We start from the raw sequence: 21,753 nt of genomic DNA, 5'->3' as shown, positions 1-21,753 counted from the left end.
CATTAGGAGATAAGTTGGCAAGACTTTTCTTATTTAATGTCTTTTAATTCAAACCATTTGAATATATCAATCGAATTAGGTTGTTCTGTCATGAACTATGATCCTTTGATCCTTTCTCTTCCTGAGTTTTGGTATTTCTCCATGAGACTGTTCGGGACGCTTGATAATATTTGCCGTGTGCTTGCTATTTGCATAGTTGAACAAAAGGTCAGGTATTTTCACAGCTATGACAAGCAAAATAGTTATCAATCTGCGTGATTCTTATATGTGGAGTTTGTTTTTCTTAACTTGTCTGTTTATGGGTATAACTTTTTTTTTTTTTTCTCATTAGTAGCCTATCATTTTTCTGATCCTGTGGTCGAAACCTTGACACTTAAAGCGTCGAAAAACTCCTAGAAATGCCATGTGTGTAGTCTGTTTCTTTTATATAAAGTATGTAACGTGTTCTCTTTATCGTGCATTGCTTTCCTAATGCTGGGAGTCAATTTTTGGTGCAATTATCGTTCCTCGTCATCATTTGCCTCGGTATTTCCCCATGTGAATCATTATCTTTCTTTCATCGACACATACTTTCACTTCATCCTTGCAATTTTCAAACTTATTTTTTCCCGTTGTCTTTGCTATGAAAGCTCACCGTCAAATGGCCTGTCTACAAAGTGTGCTTTCCGCTTTCGGTTTTACTCCCCAAAGTTCTCTTATTACTTGTGGCTTTCTCGTCTTCACTCATTATCAGCCTTTTAATTTTCTTCGTTTCAACTTGCTCGCGTGTTGATAAATTTTCTTTTTGGTATCCAGTGAAATTCGTTATCATTTTGTAGCTGCAGCATTTGTTGTATTTATAAAATATGTTATCAACGTGTAGTTATAAGGTATTTCTTAGAATTGAAACAAATCTGTATACATTTCCGTCGTCCCACCTCTTTCAGTGTTCTGATTTCTCCCAACAAGTTTGGGTTTTTATTTCTTTGTGATATTCTATTTCTAATTCTCAGTTTACTTATTTCTTTTTCTACAAAAGAAAGGGATCTTGGTACTACTAGCCACTTTCATACATTCCATGTTGCCGACGTTGTATCATAACGATTAAATATTTTAAGCAGTTTTCATAAGCTCAAGCGACATCATACTTTCGTAACCCTCAGCATAATACAGTACGACGTTCCAAATATATTCACTATACATCTACATAGCACCTCTTACATTTGAAGAGATCAATGTCAATATTATGACTAATATACAAAACCTAATACAAGGTGAGTCAGCCGGCGAAATCGAGTTTATCGCGTGAAAGTATAACATGTAAGGTATGGTAGGAGGTTTTTTTAAACCTTAAAACATGATGTCGCCAAAAATAATTATCATCACTCCTATCATGATGTTATAATTAGTTATCACTGCAATATGAATTGAAACGCTGAATTAGAATGTGTAGTCGTACTAACAAGTACTGTAGAGTAGATAAACCGTGGGAGATTGAAATCGAGAAGCCGCTTTTTCAACCTCGATATCAAATGTGTGTTGAGACAACAGACACTGTCTGTAACAAGTAGTTTGGAAGTAGTTATACTTTTCATTTACTAGTAAGTCCAAGTAAATTTTTATTCGTATGAATTTATTTTTGGACAATGTTTAATATAATTTGTCTGATAAAAAGGTTATATATAGTAGTGTACTACTCAGTTTCACAGCTGCTTAGTTCATTCTGATAACACTCACCGAATTGAGTAATTAGCCAATGTTGTTAGATTAGAGTATGATAAGAGGAATATCATATATGGATTACACTTATCTATATAAAAAATGTTCGCAAAAAAAACTAGGCCAATGATTATTTTCACCAAACGTTTGAATTTCATTGTATGTAGTTTGATTTGAAAAAGTAATAAGATTATTTAAAACTTAGTATCATAAAACTGAGAAAATATACCTTTATCATATCTGTATTTTTGGAATCTATGGCCTGCAACATACAATGAAATATTTCTTATAGGTCAATATTTACTTGGTTGTATTACCCTTGTTTATGTTAGTTCGATCATGGGTGTTGGTTGAAGAGGTCAAGTGACGTTTGTTAAGCTCGTTAATAATGACAAAGGCCAACTGTGTGCTAGTTTAACTGCGCATAATACTGAAATTATCAGTTCTAATGAGGTTCTACAAGTGAAATCCGGCAGATCTACACATGGGAGGCGAAAGTGATGCTAAACTAAGAAGTAGTCAAACAAGTAACCAACCACCGCCTACCTTCGCTCATCGGAGTCTATTGCATTAGTTTAAGCGTTAACCCAGGAAAGTTAGAAACCATATAATTCTGGTCTTACAAGGATTTTAATCGTCCTCCGAAGACCCTTTAACCGAAAACATTGCGAATATACGCTGTGTAAAAGTGATCATGGCTTTAGTAAAGCCTCTGATTTATTACAAGCAGAGTTCATCTGTAATTATTGGACTTTGTATTGGCATTGCTCTTAGTCTTATACGGACACCTTTTGATGGTGAAGACTGCTTAGATGGTACGGCAGGATGGGACTTTTATAGCAGTGAACAGCTTTCAAAGTTGAGAGATTTGAGAAGTAATGACCCGGGCAGTGAGGATGACTACGAACCACGACTTATCCAGAATGATGATATTGGACAGTTCAAACAGGAGGGAGCTAAGCTCGTACGTCCTCGGTATTATTCTACTGAACTGGGAATGAAGGAAAAGTTATTTGTGGCAGTTATATCCACAAAAGAAGATTTACGGACGTTTGGCATTGCTATTAACAAGACGTTGAATCATTATGTGGACAAAGCTATTTTCTTTGCCGATGGAATAGGCTCACAGAAACCTGGACTCAGCATTCCCATCGTGGGCTTCAAGGACTCGAAGCCTCTCCTTCTAATCTTCCGCATTTTATCGTATATATCGGAGAATTATTTGAATGATTATGATTACTTCTTTCTTGTAACAAGTAGAACGTACACTCATGGACAAAAGTTACGGCATCTGGTGGAGAGAATAAGTGTAAGTGAAGATGTTCATATGGGTACACGACTTGACGGGCCTGATTCTTCTTACTGTTCATTAGGTAAGATGGATGATTTTAAGTTCATTGACATAAGTCATGATGTGTATTTTTTCTTATATATTCTTTCTCATATACAGTGAGTATACGGACTAATGATTATAGTTATTGGGTAGTGGTGGTGCTGCAACATTGACATGAGAGAGAATCATCTCCCTGGTGCCTGACATCGTGATCCGTCAACATCTTTGCCTCGTTCCAGAACTGCAGAGCTGACACTTGAGATGTCTATCAATTTGATAGTTGATAATATTAATGGGAGCTCATGTATTCATTCAACTGAAATAATCATGGCAAATGTGCCAAAGCACCAAGCTAGAGGGATTGTGTGTACAGGCATGTATGTTCATACCTGGAAGTATCATACGTTAACAGATAAGAATTGTTCACAAAACTTATTTGTAACTGGCTTGCTTGTCAAATGGGGTGTTCATTATCATAGGTTAAGCTGCATGTGATATTTGGTATTTTTACCAATGAAAATGATGGTGTTGGGTAAAGAAAATGGAGGAGAAATAAGAAAAGATGAGGTACAATTAGATATTAAAATGATGATAGGAGGTAACGCTCCTTGGATTAGATGGGTGTCATCTGGAGTGTCTGAAGAAGGGAGGTACAGTAATAGTTGAATGGCTAGTGAGATTGTATAATCATAATGCGTGTCTGAGGGAGGATAGTGTGCAAGAGGACTGGAGAAGTGCCTGTATAGTTCTTCTTTACAAAGGAAAAGAGGACAAATGTGAGTGTAGTAGTTTCAGAGGGATCAGTTTATTGAGTGTAATTGGGAAGACTAGGAGGGTTTTGATGGAGAGGATTAAGAGAGGAACGGAGTAATTGGTTAGGAACAGTGTGGGTTTAGGAAAGGTAAGGGTTGTGTGGATCAGATTTTTGTGATAAGACAGGTATATGAGATTTAGCAAAAGGTAAGGATGTCTTTTGGGTCTTTAATGATTTAGAAAGGCTTATGAAGGGTAGACAGGAAGGCATTGTGGGAGGTTTTGCAGATATATGGGATTGGGGGAAAGCTGGTAAGGGCAAGCAAGAGTTTTTATGAGAGTAATAGAGCCTGTGTTAGAATTAGAAACGGAGAGAGCAAGTGGTTTAAGGTAAAGGTGGGGCTGCATCAGGAATGGGTTATGTCTCCATGGCCGTTCAGTGTGTTGAAAGTGGTTAAAGAAAATTGAGAGATGAGCCAGTTGTTGTTTGCTGATGACACTGCACTTATGGCAGGGTTAGGGGGAGGGATTACAGGAGTTAGTGATGAAGTTTGGAGAGGTATGTGATAGAAAGTTGAAGGTAAATGTGGTAAAAGTAGGGTGATGAGATGTACAAGGGGAGAAGATGGCAGTGAGAAGTGGGTAACTTTAGGTATTTGGGGTCACATGTGGCAGGGAAGGGAGGGGTGAAGGTGGAGGTAAATGTTAGATTGAGTGAAACAAGTAAATGTCTTGTAGGACTCAAAAGTGTAATGAGAAATAAATATTTGGGAATGGATGCAAAGAGGAGATCATATGAGGGGATGATAGTGCTGATATCACTATATGGGGCAGAGACTTGGCATTTAAGAAAGGTAGAAAGGAAAATTTGAATGTCTTTGAGATGATGTGTCTGAGAAGTATGGTAGGGGTTACAAGGTTGGATAGAGTGAGAAACAAGGAGGTGAGGAGGAGAGTTGGGATGGAAAAGATGGTAGATAGGGCTGATGAAAGAGTATTGAGATTGTTTGGCCACATGGGGGAAGAAAGATTAGTAAAAGGTGTGGAAGGAGTGAACTTGAGGGGGATGATCAAAGATGAGATGGATGGATGGGGTGAAAGGGGTGCTAAGCAGTTATCTGTTGAGCAAGGAAGGGTGAAGGCAGGAAATAGGGATGAGTTGAGAATAGCTGTGTATAGATGATACTGTGATGCAAGGAAGGGAGGGGGTGGGGGATGGGGGGAGTGGTTCTGTGTGAATGATATTTTGATGCAGTCTGAAGGGATATCTCCCCATTTTCTCTTTTTCTGTATGAGGGGATGGAGAGGTGGGTTGCTGATTAAATGAAGTGGCCTTGCTGTTTCTTGCTGCATTGCTTCTGACCCAGAGCAGTGGGCTGGATATAGGGATGACCGGTCATCCATGAGGAGCCAAGATGAGAGGGATGAAAGTGTGGTAGATGGGAATGAAATAGGTGGGAGTGGGTATATGACTTTTGACTTTGCTACCTCCCTTATAAAGGGGAAAAGCCCTTGGTATATAGATAGACAGACTAATGAAACTCACAGCCATATGCTATTTTTTTTTTTTTTTTTTTTTTTAAGCATACCAACAGGAGACCTTTTGGTCCATATGTAGGTCAGATGAGAAAAAAAAAATAATAATAATAGATAAATAAATAAAAACTATAATAATGTAAATAAATAAAATACATAAATGCATAGGTATAGTTAGATAATAAAAAAACAGGTAAATAGTAATAAATGGACATATAACTAATATAAATGAGAATCTAACAGACAAATGATAACAAAACAAAAACAGATAATATAAAATAAATGATAATCATTACAGCATCTTGCTTTGGTGTTTATCTAAATTATTCTTAAAGCTTTGAACTGAACTTCATTGCACTGCCTCTGTAGGAAGTTTATTCCATTCATTAACTACACAGTTGGCGAAGTTGTTTCTACCCACTTCCAAATTGAATCTATTTCCGGACAGTTTGAGACCATTGTTTCTTGTCTGATTCTCATTCAGTATGAAAATTTTGTCACTTTTGATGTTGTCAATTACCTTTAGAATTTTAAAGACCTGTATCAAGTCATCTCTGTGTCTACGCTTTTTCAGAGAAAACAGATTCTTATGTTTTAGTCAATTTTTGTATGATTTATTTTTTATATTTGGAATCAGTTTTGTGGCTCGCCGTTGTACTTTTTCCAGTCTGTCAATGTCTTTAATGAGATTCGGTGACCATATGGAAACAGCATATTCCAAATGTGGACGAACTAATGATTTATATAGCTTGTTAATGAGTGATGGACTTTTTGAATAAAAAAAAAAAAAAAATGCAAACTTCACTATCTGTTTGCCTTTCAGGAAATCTGTTTTATGTGTTAAAAAATAATAAAAATATTATTCTCCAAAAATGAAAAATTGTAGTTGAGATATTACACATTTTCAAAGGCTATGATATTTGTAGTTTTTATAGGTTAAAAAGAACCTAGATATATTAGTTAGGGTTATGGATGAGTTATATCAATGGCACTTGGTATCCTCAGATGATAACAGGATATCACCCATAGTTGGAACAGGAAGTTCTGATGGTGGTATGAAACCCATTGTTATTCCCGTTGACAATCAGATCATCACCACATAATTTGTATGTGCTGTCAAGCATGTATATCTGTAACAATGTCATAGTAAAGTATAGTGCATTCCTGGCAGGCAGTGGAAGGTCAACTGCAAACAGCCGACCTTAAATATCTGGTCTTGTATTGATGACAATAGCATCTTCATCTGATATTTATGGGCATCAGTAGATATGAATGGAAAATTTAGATGGTGATGAGGACTGGGAGGGTAGACATGAGGTTATGGGAGGTGTGGAAGGTGATAGAGGGTCCTGGAAGAGTGTGTGTTAGGGTAAGGGTTAATAAGGGTAATTAGATTATGTATAATTCCTCCTAAATCTTAACCAAAGGGGAGGGGGTGATGGTGGATCATGGGAAGCAATGAAGGTAACAGATGCAACATCACACTTCATGCAAATTTTTTGCAGTTGCTGTTTTCCTTTGTAACAGTTTCCTGGTAGGTTATATTTGGTAATAAATGATGATGCAAAAATAAAAATAAAATAACAATCGGGAGGGGTAGACAAGTACAAGGGAGTGCTGCAGGCATCCTTTTCTGACAGTCATTTCCTTCACTTGTGCTGTTAGTCCATGTGATAACATGTTTTGCAGAAGAAAAAATTGAGAAAAATTAGTGGGAAGCAAATTTTGAATATTCATTGGAAAACAGGTGTCTGCAGGAAAGGAATTTTGCATTTGAAATTCCAAATAATTTTTTTAGAAGGATTAAGGAAAAATTGTAACAGCACCTAATTTCTGCATAGAATGAGATAACTCTCAGCTGTTGTTAGGGTTAACTTTGAGAAATTGGCCCAATTTATTTATTTATTTATTTTTTTTTTCACAATTTTTAAGCATTGTCCCTTGATATTTCACAATTGGTCAAATCTTGCCTGGGCTCTCAAATCTAAATACTATAATTGAAAACCAAGGATATAGATTAAGTTTGAACTGTACATGAATTTGAGGCTGGCTATGATAAATTAGAGAGTTGGAGACAGGCCCCAATGAAAATTGCTCCCTGTCTGCAGTTAGGTAAATGCAATTGTTGGTTCAGCTGATAAGTCACACAACAATTAGATTTTGTGTTGGTGTCTGGAAACTAGTGTTTTATTTGTATCTTCTTTGGCTTTAGATTTTTTCTTTCTGTTCTTCCTTCAGATGAAGGTATTCTCCTGAGTCATTCCATGCTGCAGCACATCTCCACAAACTTGCAGTGGTGCACCCAGAATGCCTTCTCCTCTTCCCACGACTACAACCTGGGACGCTGCATCATGCATTCTCACATGAACTCGTGTAAATCTCGGCTTCAGGTAAGCTGTGGTCAAGTATGAATAATTAGACTCTTACTTCCTCGTCCTTCTCTTCCTCATCTTCCTCCTCCTCCTCCTCCTCCTCCTTCTCTGACTCCTCCTCCTCCTCCTCCTTCACTTCTTCCTGCTCCTCCTCTTCCTCCTCCTTCTCCGCCTCCTCTTCCTTCTCTTCCTTCTCTTCCTCCTCCTCTTCTTCCTTCTCTACCTTCTCTTTCTCCTTCAGCTCTTCCTCCTCCTCCTCCTCCTCCTCCTCCTCCTCCTCCTCCTCCTCCTCCTCCTCTTCCTCCTCCTCCTCCACTTCCCCTCCTCCTCCCTGACTGTGGTGCTCCTCCAGGATGGACATTAGAGAGCTGCCCATTTACCAAACCTGCCCAGCCTCTCACCTCCATCAGGACATGTGCCCCTGAGGGGCTGATGCATGATCTGTTGAATGGGTCCAGTATGTCTTTATCACCTTCATTTGTATTTCTTACACCTTTTCACACATGTAAAGCTGACAACCAGCAATGGATTCCCTCCTCCCTTTACTTTCAGCCAGTGACATAAAGATCTCCATGCCAATACAGCACCAATAACAGTCCAAAGTTTCTTCTCAGAGATCAGTGTGAGGGCTCAGTGACCATTGCCAGCCACTGTGGGGCTGCATGTTGTCCATTTGTGCAAACTCGAGGCAACAATAATTATTGTTTTCATCTTATTTTTCTATTTTGTTCTCATCTTGCTTTTCCTCCTTATCCCTTTCCTCTTCTTTTTCCTCATCCTCATCTTCCTCTACTGTTGTTCCTGCTGATGACTGCTACTACCACAATCTTTCAACAAAAATGGGAGTCTAACATTTCTTTCCAGATATATGTATGAGGACTTTGGCCATTGCCATGGAGCTGTGGGTTTATAGTCAAAGAAACTTTAGAGAGTAATTGATTTATTGATAACATTTTGCTGTGAAGGATTGCTTAGTGCTGTCCTCATTATCCTTTTAGGATTTGTATGATTCTTTCAAATTGCACAATCATTTTTTGGAAGATGGTTGTTTGGTTGTTTATCTAGTGATTAACAGGAATCCCATTGGTTCTTGGTTCATACATACATACATACATATACCAAGGCTTTTTTCCCCCTTACTAGGGAGGTAGCCAAAAAGGAAAAGGCATAAAATCATTCCCACCCATTCCATCCCTGAAAACACTCCACACCCCTCAACCCTCCCTCCCATCTTAGCACCTCCTAGATGACGGGTCATGGGGGAGAATAATTGGACTGTAATTGCTTGCACCCTGGAACCAATCTCAAATGATTGAAATCATTTGGCACTAGCCATAATACATACATACATATACCAAGGCTTTTTCCCCCTTACAAGGGAGGTAGCCAAAAAGGGAAAGGCATAAAAACACTCCCACCCATTCCATCCCCACATACACTCCACACCCCTCCCACCCTCCCTCTCACCTGAGCACCTCCTGGATGACGGGCCATCCCTGCACCCTGCCCACCACCCTGGGTCAGAAGCAGTGCCGCAAGACACAGCACATCCACAGCAAGGCCGCTTCATTTAATCGGCGACCCCCCCTCTCCGTCCCCCCCTGCATATAAGGAGAGGACGGGGAGAAATCCCCTCGGGCTGCGTCAAAATTTACTCACACATACTACCCCACCCCCCTGCCCATTCCTCCTCATGCAATCACAACATCATCCATATACAACCATTCTCCACTCACCTCTGTCTTCCGTCCTCATAATAGAATCCTTAAAAGTGATAGCACTTCTCAGTGGGTTTGTGAACTTAAGACATAAAATAGCTTCTCTCATACTTTAATTAGGGCAAGCTATCCTCTATACTGTATAAGGTTCATAAAAATGTAGATTTCTTTTAATATAAGCTGTGTTGAATTGCTAATTATTATCTAGAAAACTGAGTTATTTTTCCTGTTATTTAACTATAGTTACAGGAACAACAATAGTCACTTGCTTGTGGTGGTCCTGCAAGACAAATGTTAGAGAGAATCATCTGTACATCACTCACTCACTATCAGAACCCAGCAATACACTCAACCCAATCCAAAGGACTGGCATTTGGTCTCTAGACCATGCCCAAGATCATAGCCAACATTGCCTATCCTTCACCTCCTGCCACCAGCAGGTGACATAGAAACAAATCTACACTGGTACAGTACAAACAGCAGTCCAGCATTTTTTCCAAGAGATTTGATGGAGGACATGAGGACCATCACTTCTCATTATGGTACTATGGGTTTCCAGTCAATAAAATTCAAGGCAACAATTATCAATAATATTATTATAGTGTAATTTGAAGGAAAGTATTTTGAATGGTAATAGCCAATATTACACCACAGAGATTTATCTACTCTTTTCTTTCATCACTCTTAAGTTATATTTTGATTGATCCCTTTTTTATTGTGTAGCATGTTCCAATTTATTCTAGCTTCTACCAAGGAATTATGTACATCTCACTTGGAACTCCCGAAGTAGAAAAGGGGTCAAAGGTATAAATATGTAAAATGTATTTAATTATTTGTCCAATTGGTCTCCTCAGGGTCAGCACTACTACAGCTATCATCTGCGAAAAGGCGTTGAAGTTAATTCTCATCTAGATGTTGTTGGCAGTAGCTTGATTGTACGTGAAGCAGTTACTGTCTCAAATGTTCCTGAGGCAAATGATATGTATCGTTTGCATTTATATTATCTCCAGGTTGGTGTTAAATTTGATTGTTATTTTTTTATTATTAATTTCATCACTTTTGTATATGCATTGTAGATTATAGGTATTGTAGATGCAGCACACTATTTTTCCTTTTTTATTGGTAATGAGCATTTGATTTTTGTCCAATTTCTGTTTTCCTCATGGTAATTCTGTTTTCCTGAAGGTATTGCCTTAAGTTTTTCTTTTTATCTAACTCATTTTACAATGATATTTGACATAATTTTTATTGAGGCTGCTACTAGACCACTATTCACCTGAGGAAAAGCCTACATTTGAAGGTCAGGTGTTTGTATAAATGGTTTTGATTTGCTGGATGAGGATGAATTGAATTGTTTGGAATAATTACTTTACTTGAATTATCAAAGGATGCTTTTTGTATACCTTGACTTGGCCACCCACCTTATAAAGGAAAAGGGGCTTTAGTGTATATATGATACAATATTACAGTGAGACCTCTCATTAACAGACATTGATTAGTTGTGTTTGCGGTGTTGTTGTTTAATGCGTGCAATCACTATGCCACCCAAAAACCACTCCAAAACACCAAAAACACAGCGAAAACACCGCAGACACAGCTAATTAATGTCCGTTAATGAGAGGTCTCACTGTACTTTGATTTATTTACTTTTTTTTTTAACATAGCAAGACCTGAAAAAAGCAAATGCAAGCCTAGAAGCAGCCCGTCAAGAAATTGCACAGTCTCAAAAATCGTGGGTCACAGACAAAGACAATGAAGCTTGGCCTCTTGGTTCTGCTCAACCACATAAACCACATACAAGGTAAAACATAACGTCTTTATGTAGTTATTATATCATTACCCATGTTAGATGGATTGATTTTAATGCATGTCAATGATTTGTATAGTTCTAAAGTTGAATGATACTCTTAGAAATGTTAGAAATTGTTGAATCATTCCTTACATAGAATAGAAATATGAGTTTACCTCTTAACAAAGGCCATGAGATATCTAGTGTATGTTTCATACTTTTTCAAAAAATGTAAATGTGAAGAGTAGTTAGGTAAACCCAAACAACACAAACATGGTTGTTATTACTTGAAAAAGAAGCCTTTGCACTGGATTCAACATGTAATAAATATCCAGAAGTTTATTATCAATTTACTTTTGCTTGTGGTGGGGGTGTATGTGTGAATGTTATTTTGATGCAACCCGAAGGGATTTTTCCCCGTCATCTCTTTTTCTGCATGAGGGGATGGAGAGGGGTGGTTACCGATTAAATGAAGTGGCCTTGCCATGGATGTGCTGTGTCTTGTAGCATTGCTTCTGACCTGGGGCAGTGGGTGAGATGCAGGGATGACCCATCATCCAGGAGGAGCCAAGAAAAGAGGGAAGGAGGGGTGGTTAATGGGAAGAGAGTATATGGGGATGAAATGGGTGGAGTGGATTTATGCCTTTGACTTTGGCTACCTCCCTTGTAAAGGGAAAAAAGCCCTTGGCATATGTATGTATTCACCTAGTTGTATTCTATGGGAAGGGGAGCTATGCTTGTGGTGTCCCATCTTTGTATTTCGCAGCATCTAGTTTGTTCTTAAATTCATGTATGGTGTTTGCACACACTTTTTTTTTTTTTTTTTTTCTTTTCAATTTGTTTCAGACATCCACCACTCTGTGTGGAAAGCTGTTTTTTTTTTTTTTTTTTTTTTTTAGATCTCTTCTATAACTGTCCTTATTGAATTTCTTTTCATGTCCCCTTGTTTTTCTTCTATCCCAATTTAATAAGTCTTCTCTATCAAGGACTTTCATTCCTTTCATAATTCTATAAATGGCCAATAGATCACCTCTTGCTCTTCTTTGTTCCAGGGTTGGTAATTCCAGTTTAGACAATCTTTGCTCATGTGTCAATTTTGAAAGTATTGGGGCCATCGTTGTCATTGCTCTTTGGATTCTTTCTATTTTCCTTATATTCTTTTTTGTACTGGGTGTCCATAGTGTTGCTGCATACTACAATTTTGGTCTTATCAGTATGACTACTATTTTCTTTACCATTTCCTCATCCGAGTAATTAAAAGCCACCTTTATTGATCTTAACAAACTGTAGGTTTCACTATTTTGTTTATCTGCATGTCTGCGGACATGTCTTTGGTGATGATTACTCCTAGGTCCTTTTTGGCACCAACTTTCTTTCTTTACTTCCTTTGCTTGTTTTACAGGTTTGATATTGTTCGTTGGGACACTTTTAACCAAACTCATATCTTCTTGCCAAATGACTTCACCAATGCTAAGCCTTTGATGGGTGCTGATTTGAAAGATATCATGGTATGTGGGAGCATTAATTTGTTTTTATGGTGATTTTAATCCATTTTCAAATCCATTACTAGTTAGTAGTTGTATTAGTTGATTCTTAATTTTTAGGAAAATTTATGTTAGGCATTCAGCTAGTGTGTTTACAAATACATGCTATAATTTCATATATTTGTGTGTATACTCAGCATAATTTTCAAAAAGTGAGAATTGTTTGCATCTAGACAGATTTATTATTTATTAGCTTATTTTCTTAGGTGTATGGAGAAGGGATGTTTTACAAACATACAATGTTTTGGCATTTGCAGAACAATGTAATTGTATGTGTATGTGGATTGTAAATGTTGAGTTGCATATATGGATGTATTTCTTTGCAGAGTGTTGTGAATGCGAGTGCTTCATACCTCCAGACTATATCAGGTGGTTTCTTGCAGTTCCACAGCCTTCAGTATGGACACCGCAAATTTGATCCAACACGTGGAGTTGATTATGTGCTCAGTTTGTTTTTTAGAGATAATGTGTCAGGGCAGTTAGTTTCAAAGAAGTAAGTACACCTAAGAAATTATTATTATTATTATTTTTGTCATTCTGCTGCATGTCCTTATGTGATATGAAATGGGGGTTGAGGGCTCTAGTGTAGAACTGTGTACCTATCATTTTTATAAAATTAGAACTTCTTCTGTTATCCAAAGTCTGTGCTTTTGAATGATTTTAGTAGGATTATTTTCTTGTTGATTTTCACTGTCAGGTAGAAATGAAAGGGATGAGTACATGCAGTATTGTCTTGATTAATACTGATGGACTACATTTTTTAAGTTGATATGGATTAGAATTTTGTATTATATACATGCACACACTTTTTTTTCTCAAAGAATGGAAGCATCAAGACCATTGACACAGCCAGAACTCATCCCAATGCCATATGTTACTGAAAGCAATCGAATTATCCTAGTCTTACCTATACACTCTAGTGAAATTAACAAGGCTATGGAATATATTGAAAGGTAAGGAACATGTATAAGTGTACAGTACGTAAGGGATATCAGACCATTTTTTTATTTGCCAATAAAAGAAAAACTGCTGCAAATTATGAGTTGATATTTCAGATATATTGTATTTTAGGTTGTTTTTCTCCTCCATTAGTTAGAATTATCATATCATGTCATGTCATGTCACATTGTCATATAATCCACATGGCCTTAATTTTACTCCAAGATTTTTTTTTTTATAATTGTGCATAGTACAGTGTTTGGTTAATAAAATTATAATTTTTTTTCTTGAAAGCTCCTGCAATGATAAGAAAAAAAGGCATTTTAATTGTTGTATTCAGCAGATGATTTGGATAGTTTTCTTTGTTTAATATGATTCACATAATGAAGGTTAAAAGCTGCTTTTATAAAGACCTTGAAATGAACTCTAGTTTTACCAGTTTTGATATACATGTTGAATTATTATTATTATTTTTTTAATTATTGTTCAAGGATTGCAGTCTAGCAGGGAATAGAAAGATTCTCATAGTAAAATCAACAATACTGTGGGAATAACAAGTCATTTTATTTGTACCTATGATCCACCCATGTACCTTTGATGAGTTATTGTCACAACCAAATAGTATTTTTCAAACTTTGGTTACTTGAAATGTATTCCCTATACCTTCAGAAACATTTCTAGACATATTTAGAAAACAGTTATTTTTGGTCAAAGAATGGTCTGACCCCCTAATTTTTTTTTCATAATGAAAATGAGCAATATTATTTGTAGAACAGATGATCTAGATTGGTATGCAGAATCCAGACTCAAGTAATTCTAGAATTTATAAATTGAAATTGATGATACACTATAGTTGTTCTAACACCACATAATTTTGTTCACTTGAGGACAATTCCCTGGGCTGAACAGGTTGATCCCTTCAGTATTATTTGGCCCTTTTTTTAGTTTCACTGAGCTCAACACCAGACATTTTTTGCATAACTGACATAGGATAGAAAATTACTTTTAACTTGAATAAAGTTATGTGGCATTTGCTAGAGCAAACTCATTATAATGTATCATTATATTGAAGGGGTTAACGCTATTTTGATTAACAATTACAACTGAGTGGTATGTATCATAGGTTTTTATTTTGGCTTCTGTCAGATTATTTTATTTTACTTCTGAGGACTGGTCCCACATGAAAGACAGATAATACTGGAATTTCCTCCTGTGTTGATTGTCTTGCAGTTACATGTTTTTGCTTTTTGCTTCCTAGATATGAAGAGGAGTGTTTGGAGGGTGAAGGGCACACTACCTTACTTCTGGTGCTTCACCAAAAACCTGTGGGTTTATCTAAAACAGATACCAAAGATATCTATAAGGTAAGATTAGCTATGGCCTAGCAGTTTGGAGCTTTGCTATTTGGGTGTGAGATCAGAGTGGAGACAGATTGAATCCTGCCAGCAAAAAATGAGTTTGTAGGAAGGGTGTCATAATAATAAGACTTGGTAGCTACTCCTAAGCTTTAATCAACTAGAACACCTGGAAATACATTACAAAATATAGTTTACACAATATAATATATATATTGAACATATAGGACTCATCATATGAGTAGACTGCATAATTGAACAAGTAAAAGGGAAGGAAGCAACTTACGTGGAGAGCCACGACTGTTTCTCTAACTGGTCCCAGACAGAATGTGATGACGTAGCTAGTCAGCTTTGTCTACAGTTTACAGAGTATGACGCGCAACCGAACAAACAATGTAGCCAGAGAGACAGACAGAGTATGACGTGCAAACAAAAAACTATTCGAAGTTCAATGACAAAATATGACAAAGGGCACATCATACAAAATTCCTTGTTTAAAAAAAAACTTTGTAAGGTGGCACTGTCCTAGCTCTTTCTGAGAGGGAGTTTATGATAGTAAACCAAATAAAAAACAAATCAAGATTAGAATTATGGTAATAACTTGTCTCAGATTTCACTGACTGGAAACTCACAGTCCCACAGCAGGTGACAACAGCCCATGGATATTCTCCTTAATCTCTATGGGAAGAAACATTAAATGTTGTCTGTGTTGCCCATGTAGTAGTAGGAGGGGGAGTAAATACTGGTTTCTAGGTCTCTATATGTGAAAAGGTGGAGGAAATACAGTCAAAGGCGATATAGAGATATCTTGGGTCTGGTTCAGAGATTGATTGTTAACTTCTTAGGGCTGTGCCTCAAGAAGGAAGTGAGAGATGTTGATGGATTCTGAGTACAGGTTGCAGAGATATGTTATCCTCTTGCATTCATCTTGTAGGACCACTACTTGCAAGTACCTTGTGTTAGCGCCAGTAGTTACACAAATAATGATAAGTAAAATAATTAACTGCACATACATTTTTGTTCTTGTTTTTGAAATAGTTGCAGTTGAATGTGAGATATGATTACTTGGAAGGTTGAACTGATAAAACTTTTGTCCATCAGGCCTTGAAGAATCGTGCACAAGAGTCTGTACAGAAACTTAAAGATGTTGATTCAAAGGTATGTTGAGTGTTGCCAGTTAGAATATAGTGTAATTACATAAGTCTGGCTTGATGGTTTTTGAAATTGTTATTTTTGATTAGCATCTACATACATATACCAAGGCTTTTTCCCCCTTATAAGAAACATAATTATTGTGTTACTTTATTGTTACCTGTTGTACAAATTATGATTATATGACGTGATACTTATTATGAATTTGACATTAATCTTTCTAATCCAAAGGTTAGCTGGGTTATCATCAAAACTTCAAAAGATCAGATATCAGACTTTGCCCTGGTAGATCTTGTGGTGAAGAAGTTTCCTATTGATACTCTTGTATATATGACTTCACTCACTGCACATGTAACCAATGACTTCCTTAATCGAGTCAGAATGAATACCATTTTAGGTTGGCAGGTAAGTAATTTTTCTTTTTCTTTTATATACTTAGAAAACATACATACATAGTTATACCAAAGGCTTTTTTCCCCCTTACATGGGAGGTAGCCAAAAGACAAAGGCATAGAAACCACTCCCACCCATTTCATCCCCCACATACTCCACTCCCCTCTACCCTCTTCCCTCCCTATTATCTTGGCACCTCCTGGATGATGGGTCATCCCTGCATCTTGTCTACTGCCCTGGGTCAGAAGCAGTGTCACAAGAAATAGCACATCCACAGCAAGACCACTTCATTAAATTGGCGATCCCCCTCTCCATCCCCTAATGCAGAAAAGGAGAAGACGGGGAGAAATCCTTTTGGGCTGCGTCAATTTATTTCTCATACCTACTCCCTCATCACCCCCCCATCCCGCACCCACTACCCCTCATGCATCACAGCATCATCCATACACAGCGTTTCTCCATTCATCCTTATCTTCTCTCCTCTCCTGTCCTTCCTCAATAGACATTACCCTCTTTCCCAATGCTCCTTTTACCCCATCCATCCATCTCATCCTAGGACACCCCCTCATGTTCACTGCTTCCACCTCTGCCTTCCACACCTCTTTTACTAATCTTTCTTCACTCATTCTTTCCATGTGTCCAAACCATCCTAATACTCTTTCATCAACTCTATCTCCCAAATCTCTTTCCACCCCTGTTCTCCTCCTCACCTCCTCATTTTTCACTCTATCTAGCCTAGTAACCCCTATTATACTTCTCAGACACCTCATCTCAAACACATTCAAACTCTTTCTCTCTTCCTCTCTTATGAACCATATTTCTGCCCCATACAGTGCCGTTGGCACAATCACTCCTTCATACAGTCCCCTCTTAGCATCCATTCCCAAATGTCTATTTCTCATTACACTTTTTATTCCCCCCAAGGCATTTACTCATTTCTCTCTATCTACATTCTACCTCCATACTGATGGGGTTAAAGCACTGCTACTTGTGGGAGTAGCTAGGAGGAGGCAGATCGAACCCTACCTTCCAAGTGAGTTCATAGTAAGGGCATACTACATTGAAGTCCCTGTCAGTGATGTACCCCATTTTGTATCTGGTCTCTTCTTTGCCTCCCTCATTTTGCATTTGCTTTTCTCTTCCTTCTGTATCTCTCATATGTTCCCTTAGTTCTATTTTGCAACCAGACCTCATAACATGGTTGTTTTCGTCTAGCTTACCTTCCACCTCCCCATCCTGCATACCAAATTTACACACTTTAGTACTTCCTCCTGGAAACTCATCCATTCTTTCTCTAATTCTGTTTCTCTTTTATCCTTCACTACCTCCCATGCCTTAAGTTATCTTGGTATTTTTCTTTTTTGTTCACCCTTAATACTCATTTGTCTCTCTACTTTCTACCCCTCCACATTCCTTTCTGCCAGATAATGATCTAATAATTCCCTGCTCTCACCCTTGAAAACATTTATGGAAAGAACTCTTCCAGTCCTCCTTTTGGATGACTCTACATAGTCCATTAATACCCTTTCAACCCCCCTCCCATCCACCACCCTGTCCCACATATACTTAGGCTTGTTTCTCTTTTTTTACATTGTGTAAGATTGCTATCATCAATTTCCTTCCTAAACACATCTCTAACATCTCTTCAATATTTACTTGACATCCTACACCTCCCTAATACTCCATGTATTGACTTATCTCATACTGTACCATTGGTACCCCCAACATCACATTTACATAATTCTCAAATTGCTTTACACACTCATTTTAATCAATCAAAAAACAAAAGGCCTCCCTCTCCTCTATTTTCTAACTACCAGAAGCCTATGCACTCACAAAAACCCATGTCCCCTATTTCAGTCTTACTGTAACCATTACTAACCATCACCTACCACACACGTGATCCACATGCTTGCAACATAGCGAGACTCCCCTCTTGCTTACCTTGCTTTCCCAGAACACTTACATCTAACGCAGCAGAATTCAGACAAAACAGGATATCGCCACAAACATGCCAAATGCCACCAGACTAGCCCATTAAAAATCCTTTATTCAACTGCCCCTTATTATATTATCCATAAGCTAACATACCTAACAACAGCCACCAACTATATGACTAACCCTCATATATAAAACTGACCCCAATGTATAGAATAGCGAGAGTAACGCCTTTACTTACAACAACCCACTAACCCCCTATATTAACCTACAACACGTATGTCACGAACGCCAGAGCTAGGCAGGTCAAGAGCCTACCAGCCAGAGCTGGGCAGGTCAAGAGCCTACCAGCCAGAGGGCTGAGCAGTGTGATAATACTGCCAGCCAGGTGTGCCCTAGGTCAAGGCCTGGCACTTACTGTATTTTGCCCACAGGGCCCATTTGTAGTTTGTTACATTTTCCAACCAGATTGCTTCATTGTTAATAAATAGAAGAAACTCCGGTTTTGGAGTTTATCTTGCCCGCATTAAGTCCCTCCTTATGTAGCCTACACAAACCAAAAGGTTACACTCACCCTCACCACATTATCCTTGAGGACACCTCCCTCCACTCCATTATGCACTTGCCTGTCATGTCACTTATCTCCCCCTCTCTCCCTCCCCTCTCTCTCTCTCTCTCTCTTGATCTTACTTTTATCCCCCTCGACTTCTTTTGTATTTACTTCACCTTCACAAGGAGAATTATCAGCCAGCCAAGCAACTTTTCCTCTCACACTTCTTTCAGCCAGGGATATAGGAACAACCCCACACTCATACGATGCAGACCTCAGTCCATGGTTTCTTTCCCACGGACCACTGCATTCTATTATGGGAATGCATATTTCTCGGCAGTCAAACTTGAGGCAACACTTGATCATATGTGGCTTAGGAAACTGGATAAACACTTAGGATTAAGTGAGTTTTTTTCTGATCTCAGATTTTCAGTGCCATACCATTTACATTGTATGACCCTGACATTGTGGAGGATCAAATTGTGTATGAGAAGATGGATGTAAACAGAAACACAGGTCATCTAGATCGATACAATTTTGATCATATCTGCTTCTATGTTGGTGACTACTTATCAGGTAATGCAAAATTGAAAAATCTTAACATTTGATAAAGTATGAACTAGAATTAAGTTTGGTCATATAGTAGTAAGTTGTGATTGCCCTATTAGTTATATTTCTCCCAAATACTTAAGATGTGATTTAATCTCTATTCTGTATTTTTTTCTTCTTTTTTTCATGTGCTTTTAGTATGTATATACAAGCTCTTATTATTATGCACTAAGGTCCCATACTAATTTATTACTTGCAGTTCGCAGATCACTTCAAGAAACAATTCCCCTCTTCCGCAGTGATAAAGATCTGAAGCGTGACCACCCTGAGGATTATGAATTTGGACTCTATGGAATGTTTGTTCAAGTGTCTGACCTTCATGTTCTTCGTGCAGTTGAGCCAGCACTGAAGCTTTCGTATGCAGCAGTTGAGTGTAGTGGTCTGGAAAGTAATGAAAGACTTCAGGACTTTTGTGTGAGGAGACAAGAGGAGAGTTTAGGTTTAAGACCACAGCTTAGTAAGTTGATACTTGACTATGAAGAGCAAGTTGGCCACAAACTATCATGACTTGACCTTTTAGTCTAGCATCATGATCTCCTGCTTAGACAAGCAAATTATGTGATATCTTCTAAATAGACCAAAACTTTCCACCCATTTTTTTCATGATAAGTTTCTAATTTGCCATCCACATATTGAATGTCACTAAACTGGTAGTGCGTAAATCATTCATCTGCTTCTGATTCTTCTAGAGACTCAACAAAATCTTACCAATAAGTTCCTGAATGTTAGTTTAAGCTTTTGTTCTCAATGACTTAGAAAGAAATAAGTTGAAATGTTATGTGGTAATGTACTTTAGAATACATAATGATTTTGGTAATGATGGGATTCATGTAGGGGTGTATCAGATAGGGTCAGGTTTTGTGTTTGTTTCAGAATGAGTCAACCTGAATTTAGCAAATAATTTGTTGCTCTGCATTTTATTTCATTGCTGATAATTCACTAGTGCCGTTTGTTACTCTTGTAACAATGTCTACAGTGGAAGTTTAGGAACCTAGTCAGCTGAAAATTTCTAATGTGCCATCTATATTTTGATTGTTGCAAAATTGGCAGGACATAAATCATTCATCTTCTGATTCTGTAGAATTGGCAAAATCTTGTTAGTAAATTATCTATGGTTAATTCAAGTTCTTGTTTTCAAGAAGTTAGGAAGAAGTAAATTGATGCATTGATATGGTAATATACTTTAGAATATTTATGGATTGTGGTAATGATGGGATTCATACAGGGTTTTGTATCAAATAGGGTCTGATTTTGTACTTGTTTATGAACAAATTTACTTGAACTGATAAGAATAATTTGGTGCTTGGTAGCTGAATGTTACATGTGAGTTATGGTATCTAGTCCTATCAGAAGACCATGTTAACAAATGTGTTTACAGCAGCATGACTTTTTAAAGTGTCATCTCCTAAGGCATTTTTATTTGTTACATATATGGCAGGTGGGAACAGAGCAATCAGAATTTACATATATATATATATATATATATATATATATATATATATATATATATATATATATATATATATATATATATATATATATATGAATTATATGAGACAGTCTGTTATTTTGTTACAATATTCCATTAACTTGTTGCAGCTTTTAAAATATTTTTTAATGAAACAAGATTTCTTTTTTATTAAACACAGAAGTCTAAAGGTAGAGTAGGATAAGTGCAGTGAAAGCAAAATAGCCTTTACAAATCATAAGTGACACAGGTATGAACTAGTTTGCACTAAGTAGTATGGTTTGAATTATTGCTTTGCTAGGGATTATGAACAAGTGGCACCAATATTTTAGATTTGAATATCTGAACTTTTAGATAATGATATTAGTCTTCTCATGCTCTTGTGTTGGGGATAAGAATGCCACTCTTATATTCCCATGCATGACATAATAGGTGACTAAGTGGGACAGTAAAGGGACTGGGCATTCCCCTTTCTGTATTTTTCTCCCGTGAAGAGTTAAGACATGCTTTGATTTAGCCATCCCCTTACAAAAGGGAAAGGGGCCATTGGTATGTATGCATGTATGTGTGTGTGTATATATATATACATATATATATATATATATA

The 21,753-nt window shown here is 37.4% G+C and overlaps 1 protein-coding gene across 1 annotated transcript; it reads left to right on the top strand.

The window, feature by feature from the left end:
• Positions 1-2,035: 2,035 nt before the first annotated feature.
• Chpf (Chondroitin polymerizing factor) lies at positions 2,036-21,746 on the top strand. Its single transcript, XM_076192033.1, has 12 exons — positions 2,036-3,071; positions 7,559-7,710; positions 10,265-10,420; positions 11,075-11,211; positions 12,602-12,707; positions 13,070-13,236; positions 13,565-13,696; positions 14,941-15,046; positions 16,139-16,195; positions 16,421-16,594; positions 19,496-19,646; positions 19,879-21,746. The coding sequence occupies exons 1-12, from the start codon at positions 2,393-2,395 to the stop codon at positions 20,184-20,186; spliced, it is 2,325 nt and encodes a 774-aa protein (XP_076048148.1). The 5' UTR covers positions 2,036-2,392; the 3' UTR covers positions 20,187-21,746.
• The last annotated feature ends 7 nt before the right edge of the window (positions 21,747-21,753 follow it).

This window comes from Oratosquilla oratoria, chromosome 10 (assembly GCF_046742065.1).
Source record: "Oratosquilla oratoria isolate Oo_2021 chromosome 10, ASM4674206v1, whole genome shotgun sequence".
NCBI classification, from domain to species: Eukaryota; Metazoa; Arthropoda; class Malacostraca; order Stomatopoda; family Squillidae; genus Oratosquilla; species Oratosquilla oratoria.
Note: the sequence above shows the minus strand (reverse complement) of the source record. Positions and strands in the feature narration are given on the sequence as shown.

Bases quoted from the DNA above. Each gene is read 5' to 3' on its own strand.
- Chpf (XM_076192033.1), top strand. From the start codon at position 2,393: ATGGCTTTAGTAAAGCCTCTGATTTATTACAAGCAGAGTTCATCTGTA. The intron at 12,708-13,069 runs GTATGTGGGAGC...ATTTCTTTGCAG, and splicing joins CTGATTTGAAAGATATCATG to AGTGTTGTGAATGCGAGTGC. The intron at 13,697-14,940 runs GTAAGGAACATG...TTTGCTTCCTAG, and splicing joins GCTATGGAATATATTGAAAG to ATATGAAGAGGAGTGTTTGG.